General features: G+C 56.3%; 9 protein-coding genes across 9 annotated transcripts; 6 read left to right on the forward strand and 3 right to left on the reverse strand.

Moving 5' to 3' along the window:
- Positions 1–1,045: 1,045 nt before the first annotated feature.
- On the forward strand, positions 1,046–3,093 carry PG998_013298 (uncharacterized protein; the record flags this gene model as incomplete). Its single annotated transcript, XM_066880114.1, has 3 exons — positions 1,046–1,287; positions 1,373–2,415; positions 2,507–3,093. 3 exons carry the CDS (start codon positions 1,046–1,048, stop codon positions 3,091–3,093), a joined length of 1,872 nt encoding a protein of 623 aa, XP_066724253.1.
- Positions 3,094–3,589: 496 nt separating this feature from the next.
- On the reverse strand, positions 3,590–4,768 carry PG998_013299 (uncharacterized protein; the record flags this gene model as incomplete). Its single annotated transcript, XM_066880115.1, is given in 3 exon segments — positions 3,590–3,769; positions 3,787–3,888; positions 3,965–4,768. The coding sequence occupies 3 exon segments, from the start codon at positions 4,766–4,768 to the stop codon at positions 3,590–3,592; spliced, it is 1,086 nt and encodes a 361-aa protein (XP_066724254.1).
- Positions 4,769–7,956: 3,188 nt separating this feature from the next.
- PG998_013300 (uncharacterized protein) lies at positions 7,957–8,664 on the reverse strand (the record flags this gene model as incomplete). Its single annotated transcript, XM_066880116.1, has 3 exons — positions 7,957–8,021; positions 8,077–8,459; positions 8,540–8,664. 3 exons carry the CDS (start codon positions 8,662–8,664, stop codon positions 7,957–7,959), a joined length of 573 nt encoding a protein of 190 aa, XP_066724255.1.
- A 2,680-nt stretch (positions 8,665–11,344) lies between these two features.
- PG998_013301 (uncharacterized protein) lies at positions 11,345–12,523 on the forward strand (the record flags this gene model as incomplete). The annotated part of the gene is made up of 1 exon (XM_066880117.1): positions 11,345–12,523. The coding sequence occupies one exon, from the start codon at positions 11,345–11,347 to the stop codon at positions 12,521–12,523; it is 1,179 nt and encodes a 392-aa protein (XP_066724256.1).
- Positions 12,524–13,773: 1,250 nt separating this feature from the next.
- PG998_013302 (uncharacterized protein) lies at positions 13,774–14,574 on the forward strand (the record flags this gene model as incomplete). The annotated part of the gene is made up of 1 exon (XM_066880118.1): positions 13,774–14,574. The coding sequence occupies one exon, from the start codon at positions 13,774–13,776 to the stop codon at positions 14,572–14,574; it is 801 nt and encodes a 266-aa protein (XP_066724257.1).
- A 723-nt stretch (positions 14,575–15,297) lies between these two features.
- On the forward strand, positions 15,298–15,887 carry PG998_013303 (uncharacterized protein; the record flags this gene model as incomplete). Its single annotated transcript, XM_066880119.1, has 3 exons — positions 15,298–15,300; positions 15,374–15,589; positions 15,690–15,887. 3 exons carry the CDS (start codon positions 15,298–15,300, stop codon positions 15,885–15,887), a joined length of 417 nt encoding a protein of 138 aa, XP_066724258.1.
- A 429-nt stretch (positions 15,888–16,316) lies between these two features.
- PG998_013304 (uncharacterized protein) lies at positions 16,317–18,086 on the forward strand (the record flags this gene model as incomplete). The annotated part of the gene is made up of 2 exons (XM_066880120.1): positions 16,317–17,340; positions 17,932–18,086. The coding sequence occupies 2 exons, from the start codon at positions 16,317–16,319 to the stop codon at positions 18,084–18,086; spliced, it is 1,179 nt and encodes a 392-aa protein (XP_066724259.1).
- A 393-nt stretch (positions 18,087–18,479) lies between these two features.
- PG998_013305 (uncharacterized protein) lies at positions 18,480–19,364 on the forward strand (the record flags this gene model as incomplete). The annotated part of the gene is made up of 1 exon (XM_066880121.1): positions 18,480–19,364. One exon carries the CDS (start codon positions 18,480–18,482, stop codon positions 19,362–19,364), a length of 885 nt encoding a protein of 294 aa, XP_066724260.1.
- An 833-nt stretch (positions 19,365–20,197) lies between these two features.
- PG998_013306 (uncharacterized protein) lies at positions 20,198–21,719 on the reverse strand (the record flags this gene model as incomplete). The annotated part of the gene is made up of 2 exons (XM_066880122.1): positions 20,198–20,373; positions 20,516–21,719. 2 exons carry the CDS (start codon positions 21,717–21,719, stop codon positions 20,198–20,200), a joined length of 1,380 nt encoding a protein of 459 aa, XP_066724261.1.
- Between the last annotated feature and the right edge of the window lie 1,141 nt (positions 21,720–22,860).

Here is a 22,860-nt window from a genome sequence, read left to right on the forward strand (position 1 = left end):
CGATAAGTTTTCTTAGCAGGAAGGTTACACGCTGGATGGTTACCTGTGGCTGGGTTTTTTTTACCAATGTTCACCATCGACAACAACGAGTATAAATTGTGACACACATCTATAACGAAAATACTCCTAAGGAATCTTGGTTCTGAGGGTGTGTATCATCAACCACAATACTAACAACAGTCAGTCACAGGGTATGCAAGTAACGCCAGCTAGATACCACCGTTACACGTTATAATAATCACATAGAACCTTTGTATTTCTCTCGATAATGTCCGCACTAGTCACAGTTTCAACTACAACTTACTCAAGAAATACTAAGGACGGATGTTCGTCCAATACTTGCCAGACTGAGAACTACGTGGTGGCACGTGCGCTAATATGCACGTACCATCTGATAGATTATGCATCCAATCAGGTATTACAGATTGGTCTCTTCTCAGTATTCGATGTGATTATATGATTATGCATACATGTTGACTGTGTACTTAGGATATGAACAATGTGTAGGCATATGGGCACTTACCACAACTTGACGTTATTCGGGCCTTTAGGGGGCAGAACCAGCAGCTCTCTCCAGGCAGCAGAGCAATGTAGAACTGGCCAATGACACGGCTCCAAATTGCGTGCGCCTTTGGCTGCCTGCTGCCCTGAAACAATAACACCAGCACAACCCTTGCAGAGTGTTAGGCAGAGGGACCGAAAGCATCTTGCGGGTTGATTGGAGGCAGTTATTGGTCCAAAATGTGTTTGACTCATTATCGTATTGCTGCCTTTCAGCGCCCTTTGACTCCTAAGATACACCGCTACACACGCACAACGAGCCTTATAAACAAGCAGAAAAGTTTCTGACGGTAAATGAAAAACGAGGAATTCTATCAACTTCCATATGACTTACTTTCTATCATCGGCCTCTCCAGCTACTGAATATCCCTAGCAAAGGCTTTACAGAAATATATCGTACCAAGAGCCATACCGACCATCTACAGCACCAATCCTACATATTGGGGCGAACCAAAGAATAGGCTTCCCACGATCATCGACGACAATGACTTCGCTGGAAGCTTCTGAGACTGGAAGTAGTCTTAGCCTACTCCAGAAAGGTTCTGACAATGGTTTCCCCGCTAACTACTTCCCTTTTTTCAAGGATGTCAGTGAGAATACGGAAGACACCGAGCATAAGATGCAGACGAGTGTCAAGTACCTGGAGAAGAAGTATGACGACGTTGGCCGAAAGTACTACTCCGAGCCCACAGCTGTCGAGGAGGAGAAGAAACAGCCTCGTGACTGGTGGCAGCGATATGTCCTATGTGAGACGAGGCATTTCTACCCCGAAGGTGACCTCAAGTGTACTTGTCTTCACGTCAACCCCCAGCCCCCTGAAACAACTTCTGGAGGACGTCATCGGCAACTACCCCAACGAGCCCATCGATGCCCAGCATGACGTTGAGATTACCCTTCCCGCCAAATGCCTCTTTCACTACCGGACTGAACTGGAAGCTGAAGGTATGCAGCGCTTCCAGGGCGACATGGAATCCCTCAGCCACCTGCGACTCCTGCTGGAGTGGATTGACCAATCACTCGAAGACGAGTGGAAAGCTTACCGTCGCGTGATGAAGGGCGACTCCAAACACATCAACTACGAGCATCTATGGACCGTCTTCAAGCCCGGCAAGGTCATGTACACACAGACGCTTGGCCACCCGCGCGCGTACAGGATTGTCAATGCTTCGTACAACGAAAACTCCGAGCAGCCCTCCCTGATCCTGAGCGGTGAGTTTGTCGACTACGACGGCGAGAAGTTTGGGTTCCGAGAGGCGCGTCTTCAGATCCCCAAGTTCGAGGGCTCGTCCCGGCTTCAGGACCTTAACGTCGTGCCCCTGGATCTCCACGTCGCACGAGACCAGATCCTGCAAACCTTGGTGACTCGAGGCGGCCGCTTCGAGGAGCTGACGGGTCAGAAGCACGTGCAATACAGCGGCATGGCGGTAAGGAAGACGAAGCTCGGCGGCCACGAACGATTTTATATCAAGGAGCGCATCATGGTCGACGCAAAGACATACAGCCTACTCAACCCCATGGACAGCTTTGAAATGTCACCTTTGGACCCTGGCAAGAAACGGGCGATTACAGATCGCCTGACGGCCGAGGAAACCATCCTCGCCAACGCAACAGTTCGCGGTTACGCATTCACACACCAGCTGTTCCTCGAGTTCTTCATCGACGATATCTCGGAGATTGAGTGGAACACAGCTTGCTTCGACCAGCTGGTTCTGGAAGCTACCTCCAAGGAGAGTATACAAGCCCTGGTTTCGAACCATGCTAAAGAACATCAGCAGGGCCATGTTGCATTCGACGACATCGTGAAGGGAAAAGGGCAAGGTCTGGTCTTTGTGCTGTCCGGGCCCCCTGGAGTAGGTGAGTACTCATCCCACTGAACAGAACAGTACAAGAAACAATAACAATGCACCTGCACATAACGAAGTTCATACTAACCGTAGTTTCCCAGGAAAAACGTTGACCGCAGAATGTGTGGCAGAATGCGTCAAGCGCCCCCTGTACAACGTCTCGTCCGGCGACCTGGGAACCGAAAGCACGGCCCTGGACGCCAAGCTGGCGAGCGTCATGGCCATGGCCAGCACGTGGAACGCGGTGCTGCTGATCGACGAGGCGGACGTGTTCCTGGAGCGGCGCAGCCCGCACGACCTGCGGCGCAACGCGCTGGTCGCCGTGTTCCTGCGGCGCCTCGAGTACTACGCGGGCATCCTGTTCCTGACGACGAACCGTGTCGCCAGCTTCGACGACGCCTTCAAGAGCCGCATCCACGTGCCCCTGCAGTTCCGCCCGCTGCCCGTCGAGTCGCGCCGCGCCATCTGGCGGCAGTTCTGCGGCCGGGTCGACGCCCGGCTCGACGGGGACGACTTGGCGCGCTTGGCCGGGCTCGAGCTGAACGGCCGCCAGATCAAGAATATCGTCAAGACTGCTAACAGCCTCGCTTCTTTCAAGGGACAGAAATTGGGCATTTCCCACTTGGAACAAGTAGCTAAGATCCACACCGATTTCGCCCAAGAATTCACAGAGGCAGATGAGCAGTGAAGTTTTACTGAGCGGGGGCAGGTTAAGATGATTGTTGGACTATAGGAGACATAGGGAGACTAGCTAGACAGCCATGATGCAACGAGCAATGATACATATTAGATAGACCCTTCCGTCCCATTCTCCCATGCGTTCTTGCATATATTGACGAGGAATAGGCCAATATAGGCAACCATCTATTACAAGTGACGGTTCCTACAGGCTGACCAAGCCGAAAGGAGACGACGTAATAAAACATGTCTAAACTAGGCATCGAAATGATTAAACGATTAGAAGGTCCAGTGATAGGAGAGATTATTTGTAGTTCGAGAACATTGGGGGAATGTGAATTGTGGGTGAAGCAACGTTCTATTGGTATCATATCTAAGATTCTGTGTGAAGTTTCATTGTTGTTATCCCCTGGATCCCACACTTCATCCCAACAATAAAATCAAAACGCCGTAATAATGCTAGAGTAGTGTAGTGTCGACAGTCATGAGAGAGTAGCGATTAAGTTTTAAGCAGTCTCGTTGACAAGGACGTATCGGTAGCGGGGTTTGCCGGCCTCGAGGTCCTGGATGGCCTGGTTGGCCTCGTTCATGGGCCGCAGCTGGATCATGCCCTTGAGGTTGTTCTTGGAGACGAGCTCGAGCATCTCGCGCAGGTCGTTGGGGAGCCGATCATGGATCCCGTGAAGCTCTGGCGGCCGAACACGACCGAGGGCGCGGCCAACTTGAAGGGGCCGTCCTCGGGGATGCCGACCTGGACGAACTTGCCGTCGCGCTTCAGGAGGGTGAAGTAGTCATCAATAGGAACCTAAGTTTCTCGCGTTAGCAGTGAACAACACTAGAGATAGCGGAAAGAGCAAATTGTTGGAAGTGGAACAACTTACATCAGCAGAAGCGACCGTCGAGATGATCAGGTCCAGGCTGCGGGCGTTCTTGGCGGTCCAGTTGCCGTCGTCCATGGTGGCGATGTAGTCGTCGGCGCCGAGGCTGAGGACCTCCTTGCGCTTGTTCTCGCGGCGGGAGATGCCGACGACGCGGTCGGCGCCCATGGCCTTGGCGAAGATGATGCCGTAGTGGCCGAGGCCGCCGACGCCGACGATGCCGACGCTCATGCCGGGCTTGGTGCCGTGGAACTTGAGCGGGGCGAAGACGGTGACGCCGCCGCACAGCATGGGCGCCGCCTCGGCCGAGTCGACGTTGTCGGGGATCTTGACGACGAAGTGCGAGGGCGCGCGGTGGTGGGTCGCGTAGCCGCCCTGCGCCTTGCCGCCGTTGAAGTGCAGCGCGGGCGCGCTGTAGGTGAAGACCATCTTGGCGCAGTAGTTCTCCTCGTTGGCGTCGCAGTCCTCGCAGCGCGCGCCGTTGCCGAACCGGCTGAGGCACGAGTCGCCCTGCGCGCCCACGCCCACCCGGTCGCCCACCTTCAGCCCGTTGGCGACCTGGCTGCCCGCCCGCACCACCACGCCCACGATCTCGTGGCCCACGGTCAGCGGGTAGGGGGTCGCGCCCCAGCCGCTGCGCAGCACGTGCAGGTCGCTGCCGCACATGCCGCAGTGCGTCACCCGGATGTCGACGTCGCTCTCCTCCCACGGCTTGGGCTCGAACTCCTCCCAGCGCATGTTGCCGTCAGCGGAGGTGGCGTCGTGGGCTTGCCAGCCCTCGAACTTGTAGTCTTGCGCAGTAGCCATGTTGATGTGGTTGTTGTCGTTGTTGGGTAAAAAGGAGTGTGTTTAAAGTGAAGATTACTTAGTTATTTCGAAAAAGGGGACTAGATCTAAGCGAGCAGGCACATCCTATATAGTCATTCAAGAGGCTGCTACCTTGCCGCCGCCCCACCAGTACAGAAAACCTGCCAGGTCTACAGAGTATAGAGGGTCTTGATATGGGCCGGGTTTAAGTTCCGGCACGGGTATACCCTATGAGATGGTTGGATTCCTGGAATAACGCGAGAGCCGAGACGGGATTATCCATCCTACTGGGGGAGATTGTGGAAGGGTGTTCAGAGATTTAGCTGCACGCATACTCACATACCCACCCGTGCTTCCCGGCCGAGCCGTTTGTTCCAAGCGGTGCAGCCTATAGAAGGCGAACTCGAGATCCGGTGGGTGCCAGTATCGCTGGCACGCTGGCACGCGCGGTCTGCCAGGCCCTGCTTGTTTGGTGCCTCGTCCCCATTGAGTGATATTTCCCCGTGGCCCCCAAGGTTTTTCGTCGAGCCGGGCCGATGTCTCTATCAGATCCGTCGCTGCTTGTTACACCATGGCAGCGTCGGCGGGGCGGACAGGTGAAAAGGCGGGCACGATGCGGGTACCTGACATCTAGTGCTTCGGCTTCTGGGCACGGCAGACCCCGTTTTCCCAAGCATCATCGGAGCTAAGGCCTAACGCCTTCGGATGAAAAGATTTCAAATGAGCGTTTTTGCCAGCGCAGACTCCAGACCCTGCAGAGAATTCATTCGCGACGCACGGCAGCTTGCAAAGCCCGGCGTTCGAGGGACCCGGGGACTCGAGTATGCCGAGTCAGAAAGAGCCAAGCAGGAGGCTTCATCTCCGAAATAATTCCTGCTTTCTAAACCAAACTGGTCCACCACGTTCGGGCAATACATGACGCAATGTTTGGATACGGGCTTGTGCTTTGTGCCCGAGGCCCATTCTCACTCTAGCATACGGCAGATACAATACCCATTGCCGGCGATTGGAATACTAAGGCTTGATCTATAAATCCGTAAGCCCAGCCGAACGTGGAAGTTCACCGCTTCAAGCCTCACTCGTGCGAATCCGACACCTGAAGTCGCCCGCCTCGTTACCGCAGTCTTGGCACAGCGTTTTGGCAGTTGGGAGACCCATGGGAAAAAGACCGCCCCACCGACGAAATCTGCTCCGAGATCGTAGTGCAACCACATCTGGAGAACCATGACAACAGAGCAGGTGGGACTCGCTGGCATTTTTAGTCGCGAGCACGAATGTGAAAGTGCTGAGAGTTAGTGTGAACATCACGTCTTCTGTAAAAACTACCACTGGACTCATCTCCCTCACAAGAATGATTGTATCACGCCAAGGCTAGCTAAGACTTGTTTTTTCTCTCGGGTTGCGGAAATTCTTCGCGCAATGTCATTGTATAAACTACCGGGACTCCTCTGGTGTTTCATTTCTTCCTTTTTTGATCTTTGATGAATGCCTGTGGTGCGAAGCCATTCATTCCCCGACCTCATTCGCCTCCTGACGATTCTTGGTGTCAGTGGAAAATATGTATCTCGTCGTTTTGCTTGGGGTGAAAGCTGCTGCTGATAAGGGTTTTCTTAATGATATCGTTCTGCGTAGTTCGATGAAACAGGGAAAGTCCAGCTCTGCCTGTTTGCGGCGGCAATAGTCTGTTCTATGCCATCACAAGTGTTCTTCATAAGCCACTGTAGCACGTCGGGAGAAGTAATCCACTCATGGTCCTTCTTTCTGCATACATCGCGGATACTTTGGTCAACCTCGGGCGAGGCGTAGAATTCTGTAGGCTATGATGGAGTGCGCATGGGCGGCATCCCCGGCTAAGACAATACGTCTTCTTCCGTTCTTAGTTACGAAAGCTGAAGCGATACGCTCTTCTAGCTGACGAGCTGCAAGGTGGTGATCTCGTGGCAGTCGAGAAACGTGTCGAGAACGGCCAAGATCATATCGGGCTGAGTACCGTGGAAACCGATACAGCGTCTGGAGCTCCATGCTCTGCCGTTCCACGGCTGGGCGACATTCTCAGCTGCCCAGCTTCATCGGCCATGTTGCTGCGTGAAATAGTGCAGATGCAAGCTCGTCATCATCGTCCACGATGATGTAAGGTGCTGGGTGACGAAGCGATTGCCGAGACATTTTCTTTTCTTGATAATGTAGGCTGAACTAATGCTGATCACTGAGGTAAGAGTGTTAGTTACATTAATACTTGTGCAAGATTAATATAAGAGGAATAGAGCTGGGCATTGGATATCTAATGCGATGAAAGTGGAACGTACTTTTTATGTGAGGGTAGAAGAAACCTCGACGACTCTAGGGTAGAACTGCGGACCTCTTTCGACAGCCTACCACGACTTTCATCGTCATCGTCTAGGATGCCAGGGGCCTTTTACCGCCATGTTGCTGTGGTTGGGAAGGTTCGGGCGCCCTGGGGAGTCGCAAACGTCTTAAAGAAAATTAATCACAGAAAAGAAGAAGAAAGGAAAGAAGATGATAACATTGATTTTGCGGACTTTTCTCAGTATAGACGGAAAGGTACCTGGGTAGATAATCTGTTCTAGCTCCAGCCAGATGGCCGAATATATATAAAAAAGGCTCGCTCGGGTGCATCATGCGTTGGTGGTAAAGATTTCTAGTGAGCATCAAAAGATGACTCTAACCATGGAATCGTTACCGCAAATATCGAATGACTAATTGAATAGTCACGTAAACTATTAGGATACGTGCTTGAAATAGGGGAATAGGGCCGGCATTATGCGCGGTGAATTGTACACGGAATTCATGACTACACGATGTGTGCAGCGGGAGGAGTCATGGCGTAACTTAGACGAGTCAACTGCTGTGTTGAAAGCAGCCCAAAGATATTGTTAGTTTGCACAGGAGTCCGAGGCAAAGAAAGTCGGGTTACTCAATTAAAGCCTTGAATGAGTCTACCATTCACACGAAGTCATGCTGGCAAACCCTTCTAGTGAGTAATTTTGGGCAACTCTAGCAAGTGAGCCACCTGGGGTTCACATTTGACTACATAGAACACTATTACAAGGAATAAATCGAAATCTCAAGTTTCGAGACGATGCTTTTATTCCATCATCTGTTGTGGCAGGGCACGGATATCAAATAAATGGTCATATCCATTGCCCCTGGGCTGACCTGATTCCCCCTTAGTTGTTCACTTTTGTGTATTTGATGTTGATGGGCAAGAAGTTTTGGTTGACGGTACTTTTGCCTTTGTGACTGTTAGCAAACAGACGGTTTCTCCATGCTGAACGTCTGAAACTTACCATCGAACCACTTCACATTCCAGCCCTCGTCGGGGTCGGGGAACGCCACCCACTGCCCTCCGACGTCCAGCTTCAGGTGGTCCTCGGCCATCTGGAAGGAATTCCAGTCGGTGGTGGCGGCGTTGCTGGCGCTCATGCCGGCGGGCATGGTGACATCGACGAAGTCGCGGAAGGGGCCCTGGCCGGACACGGCGACGGCGTGGTCCACGATGCCGATGGGGTAGGTGTGCAGGGTGGTGCAGCCCGACTTCTGGCTGGACGCCGGGTACACCTGCACCGTCATGTAGTTGTCCCCGCCGCCGTAGACGCCGATCTTGTTGGCCTTCATGCGCAGGACTTGGCCGTTCAGCTCCCGGTTTCCGCTGTTGTTGTATGTCGTCAGTCTGAGAGTATGGGAGGGCAAAGTCACGTGCGCACGGGTGAAAAGAAGGTTTGGGTGGCGGGGGAAGGAAGAAGCGCTTACCCGGACACGGTGAGCTTGTACACCTCAATGCCTCTTGAGCGGTCCATGATATTGGGGACGATAGGAGACGCCAGGATGGTCTTTGCCGTGAAGGCTAGGGACAGGAGCGTGTTGGTCCACTTCATTGTCTGTTTCTGGATCGGATGTTGCAAGGAGGCAAGTGTGGATGGGAGGGTGAGTAGACAAAGATGTCGTGAAATGTCCAGTTTTCTAAGTTTCAGGCTTATGTATGTCAAAGATAGAACGTGTTCATTGCTACGTGTAACAACCCAGAGACATACGCGGGCTGGGGCTGGAAGGATGCCGTCTTATGAGAGACAATCTCCCCAGCTGGAACCTGGGAACTGGGGGCGGCCGGATCGGGAAGTCAGGAATGTGGATTCCCATCTGCCTCGTCAGTATGGAGTAACACCATGTGGCATCACAATAGGATGCAAGGGGGTTCTTTGTTATATTCATTCTGTCTCTTGGCCATGTCATTGCCACCCTGGTCGGCTGACATCACCCTGGTTGATTGGCTGCCCATGCTCGGGGGTTGCAGTGGCCAAAGAGACCCCAAGTTGTCCAACAGCCCACTAAATCTAGGCCGTGGGGAGCCTGTCCAGTAGCCTGTCCATGGCCCGCCGCCCACCCTGCAACCCCCGTAGAAGCAAGAACTGCCTGCACTTCTCCAGACCATCCACGTACAGGCTAAAACCAGCGACAATATATATTTATTTAGCATGCCAAGCATACCCGGCCTCGACGGGAAAATAGAAACCTGGAACTTAGTTCCTCGTGGCCAGGGCACCCAGTCTGCGTCTATTTTCCTCGCGTGGTAAACAGACTGGCGAAGCTTATTTGAGGTTCTGCTTTCCTTCTTCCGTCGCCCGAGGCCTTGTTGGGTTGTTTGGTGTTGGTTCGCTGTTCACCACTCGGGCCATGGGCTTCCCACAGTCACGGCGCAGCATCACCTGAGCTACTTGCCACTAGAAGCAAAACGTCCGTCCATCGCAACGACGACCAAAACCGCTTGACTTGCTGCGCTGCAATGCGACTTGATCGTGTTGGTAGAACAGGCCGGTTGGAATATTCTAGCCTGCTTGCAGCTGAACCTTGGCTCTGGGTCCTGACCGTAGGGCATGTTGTATTGCGGCAAAGCACCCAGGCGTTATCGCACCACACCACCTCACCTTGCGGTGCGCATCTGCCGTTACTGTTGGTTTTTTACGCCGTCACGTCGCAATGGAAAATATGCATGGCAGCTTGCAGCAAATCTTGCGTGGTCTCGGGACGTTCTTCAATTTTAAAGCCTCATTTTTGGCCGATGATACCCGACTTCGAATCAACGTATTCAGCGAAGACTTCCAATTGTCTTTTTGTCGACAGTGACTTCAAGCATGCCACTTAACCGAGAAACAATAGTGCTGGGCTTGCCCATCAGCCATAGTTCACAGCTAATGAGACCTCCAACTAGGCTCGCTGCAAACAATACACATTGACGATACTCTCTATTTGGCGTCTGCGACCAAGATGAATTGTGCAAATCTATTGGGACCTTGGCGAATATGATTCGGGAACGTGCTGTCCAACAAGCGCCGCAAAGACCGCCCAAGGGAAAAAAAGCCGCCGTCTGTCCATCGCATGAACCCCCAAACAATCCAGCCAGTTCGCTTTATACTTCACGCCTACATGGCGGCCGCAACTCGTTATGCATGCGCAACGTCAGAAAAATGAGTTTCGCATGGTATCAAGGCGGTACTGAACTATCCGTCTACGACGAAATGGGGTCTCGAAAATCGAGTGAGACGGTGGGCTTGGCCGTCCATGGCCACATGACCGCAGCTGTTTCTCGGGAGGGTCCTGCATTACAGAGCGCTCATCAGAAAAGGGGTGATGACTTCGTGAGGCAAAGTGTATTATCGAGTGAGCCGCTGCCGGCTGTGGACCGTTGTCGGCTGTGGCCCAGTAAATCATCGGGATTACCAACAAGCAGCCTGCCCAATCACACTGGCATAAGCTCCAGGGAGAGCCTTTAGGTACGAAAATGTGATGACTCGGCTTATCAGTTGCATGATTGCCTCCCGCAAGTCGCTAGCCGGATGGCGCCCGTTTTTACTACGTTGTTGTTGCGTTCTTCGTGAAACTGCCGCGGTTGTCTTCAGATGGACAATAAAGTTTCGCCGGTGCAGCCATTTTGACCAGCAACGGGCGCCTCTCAATCTCGCCCGATCTGTTTATGTTTACGCCCAAGTCCTGGGCCCATGGCTATTTCAAGGGAGGAATGCCGGCTTGCGAATCATCCATCTCGTGCTGGTTCCGGACATTAAAACGCTCTGGAATGTTGTTCGATAGCCTGCCGTCTACTGTAACGCTTCGTCCCAGACATCTGGGGAAGGAAACCCACTCACGTCATTCATCTACCTCGTCGTCGTCCAGAAAGTCTGCGCAGCTCCAACCGCTCTTCGGAATGACCGCTATGCCGTGGCTTGTGCGGTCGACGGCCTCGTCCTCGATGGGTTCGCCGCGCTCCTCCCTGGGGCCCTTTTCCCCCACGCGGGATCAGTCGCCCATGAGCATCAGCTACGTCCTCCCCCTGATGGACGGGGCTACCGGGACGGTCCCCCTGACACACGAACATTCCATCTGGCCACTGCTGAGAACCGACGCGATGCATTGCATGCGCGCCGTTTCCAGGATCTTTGCCGCCTTCGCAACTTCACTCACCCGAAGAAGGGGGCAGATGAGCTGGAAGGAGTACAGGGAGATACTTTGTACTCGGTCCTCTCGTTACTCGAGCTGCAGTTCCTACTAACAGCCGTCCCGATGTGGCTCTTAATGCCTGGTGTCATCGTGCTGCCTCTCCTTTTGATCGAGTGCAGCTTGATATGGTCATTAATCCAGCTCGTCAACAACGAAGAACGGACTTTCGTCTGTCGCTGGAACGGTGCCGACGAGGAGAAAGAAGAAGGATGGGAACACTACACATGGGCTGTCATCGGCGGTATGGAATGGAGCGAGGACCACCTCCGAAAGAAGACATTGCCCAAACTGACGGAGCTTTTCAACCACGACATGTACACCTTTCTGCCGTACCGGCTTGGTTTCCCTATGGATATGCTTACCAGATTCCTCCAGCGGACGCTACAGGTCCCTACGCCGACCTCAACAGCCGTCTACAATCACGTTCGTGCTAATTGCGTCAAATTACGATCCAAGCAAATGAACATCATCGTCCACAACACGGGCGCGCTCGACATGGCATGGGTTATGTCGCGCCTGTGTGCCGACCTCCCGCCAGGACAGCAAATGGGGAAATTTAACGTTTACACATTCGGGTCCGCCATGCCGGAGATGACATTACCCCTAGGCAGCCACAACGGCCACGAGGGCCACGACTGCAACTGCGAGGACTTCCCGGAGTACCCGATCGTCAACCACTACGCGTTCGAGGACGACCCGTTCGCCAAGGTCGGCGTGTTCATGGGGGTGCGGCAGCGCATGGAAGGCCGGGTGGTGGGCGCCGTGTACGGGCTCTCGTCGTCGTCGCAGCGGTCGCGCTCGTCGCACTCGCCGCGGCGGCCCAAGCTGTCGTGGCTGTCGAGCGGGGGCCGGTTCACGCTGGACGACTACCTGGACGCGCTGTTCCCGGAGGGCAACCCGCGGGCGGGGGTGCTGGGCGAGGTGATGCGGGTGGAGCGCGACGTCAGCGAGATGCGCGAGCTGTCGGCGCTGGCCAAGGCGGTGCGCGAGGTGTCGCGCAAGGGCAAGCGGCTCAGCTGGACGGCGCTCGGCGCGCTCGCGGGCAACCCGTCCAACTGCCGCAACGACCGCAACGAGATGGCGGGCGTCGTCTCGCTCGAGGAGGCGCGCCGCGTCGGCAAGGCCATGGAGGGCCTCCTCGGCTACGAGAACAACCTGCTGGCCGCCTTCGTCCGCGGCGACTACCGCCTGCACCTCGACGAGCAGAAGGGGTTCCAGGCGGGATGCGACGAGTGCGATTGAGAGCCGGGCAAAGGAGCAGGATGGGGAGGATGAGGATGAGGGCGAGAAGGATAATTCGCGCCCGACTCCGACGACGGAGACCGAACTGGCTGGTGAACAAACAGGGTATGGAAAGGAATGACGCTAACGCTTTGACGAACTTACGCTTTTCTTCTTTTCTTCTTCTATGTCTAAATGTGTAACTATCGTACGACCTTGTTTCTATGGGTGGGTGGGTTTGCCGCAACTTCAGGAAAACAGGCGTACACAATAACCAATTTTTATTCTTTCTCAATACCTAGTTTACCTACTTCAGAAGGACTGACTCGGACATTGACCAGGGGTGCGTGATGAAGATGTGCAATCGGCCAATTGAGTTACGTCGCCTGCAGGGTTCATGTCGATCTCCCTTCGCCGGTGACGTTGAAACGTTGAATCAATCCGCCCGGCTTGACAGTAAACGACGCTTGCCAGAACGGCAACAGAAACACGGTCGCGCTCTCGGCTAAAGATGTCAGGGTTCTGCTAAGGGTTTCTCTTTCAGCTCGGATAATAAGCGACACGCATAGCATTGAGAGCATAAGGGGGGGCATCCATCAACCATCCCCTGGGCTGCGCAGGATCAATAGAGTCGCAACAAGATTCGGGGGCGGCCAGGCTGGCGAAAGAGAGATCTGCCAAGGGGCCGCCCACTTAGTCCGGGTTTAGCTGACACCAAACTACGTCTTCATCAGCGTTGCGCTAATCACGCATAGAAACATGGGCCTCGAAACAGCATTCGTAAGGGCGTTTCAGCCCGCACTCCACCAAAAGCTACACTTGGATGCTTCGAGCTTGGAGGCGACGGCACTCCGCGTGTCGTTTAATAAATACAATAATGCCTGCCGGCCGGGACACGAACTGATCGTCAACATTGTCTTCCACACTGCCGTAATCACACAATTCTCCTTTTCCTTCTGATTTCCTTCTATCCGCCTAGATTCTTCCTTATTATTTCCTTTTCTTCTTCGAATCTTCTCGGTGCCGTCGTCAGGTTTTGCTCAATCGGGTCAGGAACCACAACAGCAGTGACTGGACGGGAAACGGGATACAACAACAAAACAACGATACCCAAACAACAAACATATCTCACTCATCACACACATATACAAACGACGTCACACACGCAATTCCCCCTTACTTACTTATCACACGAGAGAGATATATATACATACCGGCATAGACACCGGCCAGAAGACAAGCCCACACCCCCTCCTTGTTAGCTGGTCAAGATGACGGTCGTCGACGACATCTTCTACTACAGCTGCTGCTTCATCGTGGTCCTGCACTCGCTGTCCGCCCTCCTCGTCATCACCCATGGCCGCTGCACCGTGTACGCCGGCGCGTTCCTGGTCGCCAGCGCCATGTGGGTCAGCCTGAGCGTGCTGAACCTGTGGTTCTTCCTGCCGACCGTGGTGCAGGACGCGGCCGAGCTCGTCCGGCACTACCAGCAGGCCGCGGCGTCCTCGGCGCTGGGCGCGGGCGGCAGCAGCCCCGCCGGCATCGGCTCGGTCTGGCAGGCGCTGCTGCTGGCGCGCACCGTCGCCCTCAGCAGCGCGGCCTCGTACTTCTACATGATGCTCTTCGGCTGGTTCGTCGGCGCCATGTCGCTCTCCAACGCCCTGACCATGTGGCAGCGCGAGGGCTGCGACGCCATGGCGCCGCACCGCCACGCCCACCCGCTGGCCGCGGCGCTGCTGCGCGCCGCCCGCCGCGTCGAGGGCTGGGTCGCCATCGAGGACCAGCACGTCACGCACCTGCCGCGCTGGGAGGAGGCCACCACGGCGGCGGCCAGCGAGAAGACGGACGCCCTGACCATCGGCACGCTGCGGACGACGGAGGAGCGCGAGGCCGAGGCGCGCCGCGTGCGCCAGGGCGGGAGCTTGCTCTTTGCGGTGCCCCGGAGGCTGCACGCGTGCTACATGCTCCTGCTCGCGCCGCAGGTCAAGATGCTCGGCGCCATGCGGAATGGGGGCGCGGTGGACGAGACGACGGTGACGGAGAAGGGACGGGTGTTATACCCTGCGATATAGGCTGGAGTAATTGGAACCGCCTGAAGGCATATCACGAGTATTTATGGCATATAATCCATAATGAAATAAACAAGTTCTCAAATAAATACAGTCCAAACTGAGTCTCGTCCACTTGCGTCTGTAAACGAGCCTGCGTGTTGATTGGTCGGCTAGTTTTCACCGCGGTGAAATTGGCGTTTGACACTCAACTACTGGCCTGTGGAATCATTCGCCTGCTTGCCCAATCCTCATGCATTGACGAATCACCGTCGATAACACTCCTTTTCAAGTCTACAAACGGCTACGGAGTACATGCACCTCCGTTTGCTGGATATGCTGTCCTCAGGCACCTCTCGTATCAGCCCAGGGCGAAAGAACCGGGTAATGTGAGATCCCCGCGTGGGATCTGTTTGGACGATCGGCGGCACAGCGACATACACCACAAGTGCCGGGCCAATCCCAGGGCACCAAGACCTTCCTTCATGGGTGTGCACACATTAACGGTGGTGCATTCTTCTTGGCGGCTCTACATGAGTGAGGGCAGTTCAGAATGGCGATAGAAAGGTCATATTTCTGGTCATATCACAAGCCTGGGGCAATTGAAGAAGCCTCTTCTCAGATCTCAATCTCTCCATTTTCGATTCTCCTAATCGTCGTATCCATCCCCACCAGTCATTCGACCCAGTCCAGCATCTGCTGTTGTCTGGCACGCATACGCCACACTCATCCATACACGCAATCGTCATGGTCCGTGTCGTATCGTCGCGCTCCTCGCGGGGCTCCTAGGCGCCATTGAGCTAGTGTCGGCAGCGCCGACTAGGAGCACCCGGGCAACGACTCCTCGCTGTCCGAGGTCCCAAGTAGAGTTGTGGAGGTCGGGCCCGCAGCTACTGTCTTGACGCCGCCGCCCTGCGTGGCCACGACGCCTGCGCCGAGCGTCGAGGAGACCAAGGCCCGGTTCGACAAGTTCGCGCACGCCTTCCTCGTCACCAAAACCCTCACCGAGGCGTTCGAGTCCCTCGCCGCCTCGTACAGGGTAAGTGGGTTTCATCATTGTCCGATTGATTGGATGCTTCGCATTGAAATAGCGAGGTAGAAGGATGCGGGCTAATATAGGATGCGATGCGTGCGCGCAGAATCACAATCCCTTCACCAGTGGTGACGGACAAGGACCGGCATTGGACGTCCTCGGCCCTATCTGGCCTCGCACCCAGATCTCAGTGCTGGGAACGACGTTCAACAGTCCGATGAGCTGGCTGCACTACAACAACATCATGAGTGGTGAGATTGTCGACCGGTACAGATGGGATGCCGCTGTCTCCTTCCCAAGATGATGACGCCGATGGTGAATTACTGTCACAGTGGGACCAAGGAGAGAATTATCCCGGGACTTGATAAGTCTTCTTGGGGGAAGGCGATGGTTTTCCATGCTCGGATTGGCGATTGGCTTGCTGTTAGTGTCGCCTTGTGGATTCTGTCAAGCCCGCCGTCTAAATGCATCGGTCGCTTGCAGTTGCTATTTCCCTCGTCGATCAGCTGTCCAACGAGGAATAGTAGTAAGCCCGTACATCTTAATTATCCTACTAGGCCCAATCACACGGCCCGCGCCAGCGGTGGCGCTCTGCTTTGTTCGTGTATATTTTAGTGACTCACGCATGACTGTGTCCTGCACCGTCTTCATCAACCTGAGCTGCCTCTCTACAATATTTAAGAAGTCAGGCGATTGCCCCGTCGTACTAGGAAGCAATGCTTCTGGTTAAGGCATGGCGGATATGACCGCCTACCAGCCAAATCAACCAGTCGTTCCCGCTGCACAGCCCCAGCCAACGACCGAGCTAGTCGCTGGAGCTGAAGCTAATGGCCCCTTAATTCCACGCCACCAGTCGCCGTCAGGTGACGATGATGGCGACGCCGCACCACCGCCGGGCAGGTCCTGTCATCTCCTCGCAAAGCTCCCGCTGGAGCTCCGCAACGCCGTCTACGCCGAGCTGCTCCCCCGCGGGCCGCCGCAGTACCCGAACTCCTTCCGCCGGCACCGCATGCCCGCGGAGGCGCGCCCGCGCTTCTGGACGCCCGCCGTCGCGCAGGCCTGCCGCCAGCTGCGCCGCGAGGTTCTGACGCTGCTGCTCGGCGGCGTCAACGCGGCGCGCGACCCCGTGCTGCGCCTCGGCCTCTGGGCCCAGCAACCCTGGGACGCCCTGTTCCTCGAGCGCTGGCTGCGGGCCCTCGGCGCCGACGCGCGCCTCGTGCGCCGCCTCGCCGTCCAGCACGAGGTCGACTTCTTCCACGCCACGGCGGGCCGCCTGTACCCCGTCCACGGCGTCTACCCGGACACCCTGTTCGCGGGCACCAAGACGGTTTGGGCCGACACCCTGTTCGTCGTCGAGGATGATGTCAGCGACGACGACGGTGCGCAGCGCGTCCGTGTCGACTGCGACTTCGCCACCTCCGCCCATCCGGCCGCCGACCAGATCCCCGCCGGCTCCATTTGCCTCTGCCCCCTCGCGGCGCGCATGCCGCCCCCGGCCGCCGTGGCGCTGCCGCCGGGCGTGGCGGACTGCGCGCTCACGCGCGCCGTCTACGCGTTCCTGGCGCTGATGGACAAGGAGGGCCAGGACGAGTACGCGGTGCCGCGGTTCCGGACCGGGGACGAGTGGGCGGCGCGCGCCGAGGGCCTGTGTCCGCGCTGCGGGCGCCGGCGGTGGTATCTGCAGGGGCCCAAGACGGCCGCCTGCCGGGAGCGAAAGAAGCTCGGGTTCGGGGGAGGCGGGGAGTACCGTTTCCGTGGTGTATTATCATGGATTTCTGTGGCCGACGTACGCGGAGAGGTGGGCGCACAAGGTTCCTCCGAGGAAGGGGTTGGGCGGTTATGTGTGAGTAGCCCTGGCTACGGAGACGTTGGTAATGTACACCACAAGCGTCCTAATTTATCCTTTACAACTGATATATATATGTGTGTGTGTATGTTATGCGTCTTCACTTGCGCTTATGCTGTAGCACCGCCTGCTTGCATCCCCGGTCCAGAATGACTGCCTTGGGTCTAGGAGCAAGCAAAAAAAAAGACGTGTTGAAGAACGCCAGAGCAAACGGCCCGCGGTGAATACAAGTACTGTCTACAGGACTGCAGGATGCAATCAGCTGCCGTGGGCAGATGTAGACCTCAAGATGCACAGTTGCTGATAGCACACTTGCCGGAACCCGGAGGCACTTTCGGGTCGTACCAATTGCTCTCGAGTAATGCACACAAAAGCGACAATGAGGAACTGAAACAACTGTTCAGGTCCGCCCGACCGTAGTCTCCAATTGTACCGTTTCCGACATACCGCATCTCCATTATCCAAGCCGTCAGCCTCTGACAGGCTCTGGGCCTCAATCGAGATCTCGATGGCGGCCAGTACAACACGCGCCTATCGGATCGGCAGCGGCAGATGTGGCGCCGGATCTGGTGGAGCTACTTCTTCCGCGACCGCTGGCTGAGCCTCGGCATGGGCCGTCCCATGCGTATCAATGCCCACGACTACGACATACCTTAGCCCATAGTCGACGATGTGTTCGAGGACTTCAATTTGGCGCCCTTATTCATCCAGTCCAAGTATCTGCCATCCGACTTTCTCCAGCTCGCCGAACATTGGGTTGTTCTGTTGCAGCTGAGTGAGATGCTGGGAAGGATTTCTAGAGCAACCATGAATGGATGAGGAATCTAGAGAGCGATATTTGCCTTGGCAGGAACCCCTTGCCCGACCCCGCACCAGGTCTCGACAATTTGGGGAAGCTGTGGTTACCAGTTTCCTTCAATTGTCAGCCTGGATGACAATCTTCGCCTGCTCACCAGATACCAGAAGGAGGGTCGACACTTAAACTCGGAGACCTAGACCGACAATCTACTCAGTGCCGATCGCGCTCGACACCACCGCTCGCCATCCTCCATGGCCCACACCGCCACTGGCGTCAACCTGGCCGTAGCCAATCTCTTCGATTTCCGCAGCGATGTCGTGCTGGTGACGGGCGGCGCCACCGGCCTGGGCGAGATGGCCGCCCAGGCCTTTGTCCAGAACGGCGCCCGCGTCCTCATCGCGAGCCGCAAGCAGAGCCAGCTGGACCGGACGGCGGCGCGGCTCAACGCCCTGGGGCCCGGCCGCTGCGAGTACGTCGTCGCCGACCTCAAGGACAAGGCCGGCTGCGACGCCCTGTGCGCCGAGGTCCGCCGCCGTACGGACCGTCTGACGGTGCTGGTCAACAACTCGGGCACCACCTGGGTCGCCGCCTACGACGACTTCCCCGAGTCGGGCTGGGACAAGATCATGGCCCTCAACGTCAAGTCCATCTTCTACGTGACGGCGGGGCTGCACGCCCTGCTGACCCGGGGCGCCACCGCCGACGCCCCCAGCCGCGTCATCAACGTCGCCAGCACCGCCGGCGTGGCCACGGGTGACGTGACCGGCGGGCCCGAGGGCGACGGCCTGTTCCCCCTCGGTACCGGCACCTACAGTTACGGGCCCAGCAAGGCGGCCGTCATCCACCTGTCCAAGATGCAGGCGTCCAAGCTGATGCCCGAGCACGTCACGGTCAACGCCGTCTGCCCGGGCATCTTCCCGAGCCGCATGTCCAACTTCGACCTCGAGCAGGTCATGCCCAGCCTACTGGCCCAACAGCCCAGCGGCCGCGTCGGCAAGGCCGACGATTTTGCCGGCCTCGTTCTCTTCCTAGCCGGTCGTGGCGCCGCTCACGTCACCGGCAACGCCATCGTCATTGACGGCGGCAGCACCGTCAGCGGGTTCAAGGGGAAGCCCAAGAGGCAGGACAAGTTATAAGGTAACTGGTTTCGATTTCACGGCGGCGTATTCTTATTCCGGTTATATTCCCCGGTGGAAGAACCCAGCAAGCCGTCAGGGTGAAATAGTGTACAACAAAGAGTATTACTATTATTACTATTATCAGCAGTACAGCCTTATAGTTCCATTCAAGAATTACGTGAGGTGTCAGATCGACATTTAAATACACGCCATCAATTGGTCGCCGAAAACCCTTGGGGGACGATGGGATAGACCATTGATAAACTAATTTGCGACCATGAAATGCCTGGGATTGGGGGCCATGCTGACGGCGCAGGCATCTACGTAATCCCAGCACCGAGGGCTTCATACAGCACACACGCCCGGCTGAAGAGACGCAGCAGACCCATAGGCGCACTTATAAGAGAGATATGCCTCCAGGAAAGCCTTGCAATGGATTCCTTAGGGGCTGAACAGCGGCAGCAGCAACGCGTGGTGAGACCCCGGACGGGCGACGAGGTTGAGCAAGGCGCAGAACTACGAGGAGATGACGCTCCTCGGCCGTTTATCCAATGACGCTTAATGAACCAAGGCAGGTAAGTTCTGGGCATGTATGGCGTTCTGGGGATTACTGCGTTCTATTCGGCTTCACGAGCAGGTTTCTATGATTTAGTCTATCAATAGCGAGGAGTTCGGGGTCACATAGACATGGATTCTGGTGTGAGACGGGCTTGATGAACAGAAATAACCACTCTAACCTACAAAGCCCGTCCCCTTGTGTATCTGCTCAAAGTGCAATCTATGCTCACTGACGGATTAGCGGTCATCCTGATGTTCCCATATAGTATGGAGAGGTTAATCCACAATCACGGTCACCAGCTCGACGAGATCGCATAACTCGCCCAGTCCACCTTGGCATCCTTAAACACGTCGATGGAGCCCTGCACCCCATGCGGCCCGACCGACCAGATGCCCCTCTCGACAAGGCCAGCCCAGTGGTCCAGCAGCCGCTCCAAACGCTGGGGACGGTTCGGGTTCCCCCAAACGGCTTAAACCCATGCTGAAACAGCTCGTCCGCTGCCAGATCCTGGATCTCGACGCCGCTGCTGAAGCGTGCCCCGTACAAGTGAAACGGCAGCAGCATCCGAAACCCCTCCTCGGTCGCCTCGGGCTCGGACCGGACGACGCACTCGCTGTAGACCCCCGGCGGCACGCCGCCGCCCGACGGGAACGCGATGCCGTCCGGGATGGCGCCATGCCCGTCGGTCCAGTAGTGGCGGAACGGTGAATACCAACCCGCCATGTCATCGACGGGTGGAGCGCCCGCGTTGCTCCAGAAGAGGTACACGGGGGCACGATCCCCTCCCGGGCGCTGCCGTCCCATTGGGCCACCCTTCGGGGCAGGTGGATGAAGGGCTGGCCGGCGGCAAAAGCGGCTGCGTCGGCGGGCGGTAGGGAGAGCCCCGGGGCGATCTGGCGTATGTGCCGGGGACGGCGCGCGAGGCCCATGAAGGCGCGCGCGAACGAGGGATCCGGGATTTGAGCGGCGTCCATGGCCGCAGGCGTAAGCAAGGGCTCGTCGTCGCTGGGAGGAGGAGGGCTGTTATCGTCATGGTCGCTGACCGTGTTGGCGCCGCGGCTCTGCTGACGACGCACCTCGATGGCGTCGCAAAGCCGGTGCCACGCCGCCACGCAGCCCGCTACTTGGCCGTCGCCATACGGCCGCCACTCCCAATTCCCGATCTTGACGCCGCCGTACCGAGCCTGTTCGCCGGTGGGAGAGATGGCGACCTTGCCGAGGCGTATCAGGTCTATCCAGTTGGAGAAGATGGTCTCCAGCGGATGCCAGCTCTGCGGGTGCTCATCCACCGGAAAGGCAAAGTCGGTGTCGTCCGGGTGCACAAAGAAAGAGGCGAGGTGACGGTGCTGGTGGTAGAGCATGCCGCCGCCTTGTTCCCCGTCGCAGGCGTCCATGTGGGAGAAGTACAGGCGCACGATGGAGTCCTCGGGCTCGTCCTCATTGTCCGCTGTCTCGTTGTCGAAGAGGCTGTTGAAGTCACCGTCGTCGGGGTCGGGCATGCCGTCCACAAAGTAGAAGAGCGGGGCATCGGGAGTGCATGCCGCAGCAAGGAAGGCGGCCAGGGAGGGATGCAGTCTCGAGCGGACGGCCTCGGCCGCGTCGCCGTGCGTGCTGAAGTAGGTGGCGCGGCGGCCCTGAGTATCAGCTGCAGCTGGGTCGGTCTGACTATCAGCATCGGCCGCTAGACACAGATCCACGAGGTAATTGTGGAGGGCGGCGCAGCGCGCGTGATCCATGCCATTGAGATCTGTACGCGGCGGGTTGTCGGGTGTGACAAGCTGGTCGTCGATACTGGGGAGTTGGGATGCTGCCATGGCGGGTGTTGGAGCTTGGAGCTTGGAGTTTCTTCTTTCTTCCACTGTTAGGGCATTGTGTGTCTATCTGGGTTACGACTACAGCTCTTCTTTGGTGGTGTCCCATACTTATACAGCGCCGATTGGACTGGATAAGCCAATCGAACAGCACGCCCCAAACTGCGTTTCCGTGCACGTCTTGTTCCCCGCGTTACTGGGCCCACACTCCCCGTTCGTCGACGGGCCGCCGACGTCGGGGTCGCAGTCGCCCGAGTGGCAGTTGCCGGGCGCGCAGAAGTCGGCCCCGCGGCCGCAGAAGCCAAACGGCGAGCAACGCGACAATGTTGATCGTCGATTGATGGTCGAATTTGAACTTGAACCTTTTTATGCTTCTTGGTCTAGCACCGATAATGTTACTACTACTACGGCGATAGCCGTCGGGACACTTATGCAATAAATAGACACATCCAGTATAAAGGCCATCTTGTAGACAGCTGCCAGCGTACTTGAAAATTCGATGCGCAGACTGGGACTGGCTTAACTCAAACCTCTATCGTTCTCCCCTGACCTGTGTCACAGCCGTGCGTAAAGAGGCACATACCTGCAGCACAAGTACGGTGCACTGTGGCTACTTAACTGACTGTCTGCTAGCCAGTGGACAGGTCACCACTTTTCTTGTCACTGGTCCCTTAAATTGAACCGCTTTCCTGACGCCGTCGTCAGCTTCCTCTGTCCATATATCCTATTCGTTAGCCCATTGATGATAAGTCTATCAACCACGTCTTTGACCGACGATATCTCAATCATCATTATCCATTCAGCCTCATAACTCTTCTTCCTTTCTTAGCGATACGACACATGAAGAAAGAACCGACCGCGAATGGAGTGGCAGCAAGAAGCCAGGTGCAGGCTGTGATGAAAGCATCGCCCACTTGGAAGCTGCTGTAAGCTTACTTTTCCCTGACCGACTTTGCTGCATAATCGAGGGGCATTGGAAGGACGCTGGTGGTGTAGCAGGGCCAGTGCGGCGACTATAGTGTCACAAGGTCATGTGCATCCAAGGGGTACAAAGACTCGTTTCGGCTGCCGCATAACTATAGCCAGACTAGCTCCAATTCACGCCTCTTTTCTCTCTTTCATTAGAGTCCTTTATTTAGTATAC

Source organism: Apiospora kogelbergensis (genome assembly GCF_038363985.1).
Source record: "Apiospora kogelbergensis strain CBS 113332 chromosome Unknown utg000009l_segment0_segment0, whole genome shotgun sequence".
Lineage (NCBI taxonomy): Eukaryota > Fungi > Ascomycota > Sordariomycetes > Amphisphaeriales > Apiosporaceae > Apiospora > Apiospora kogelbergensis.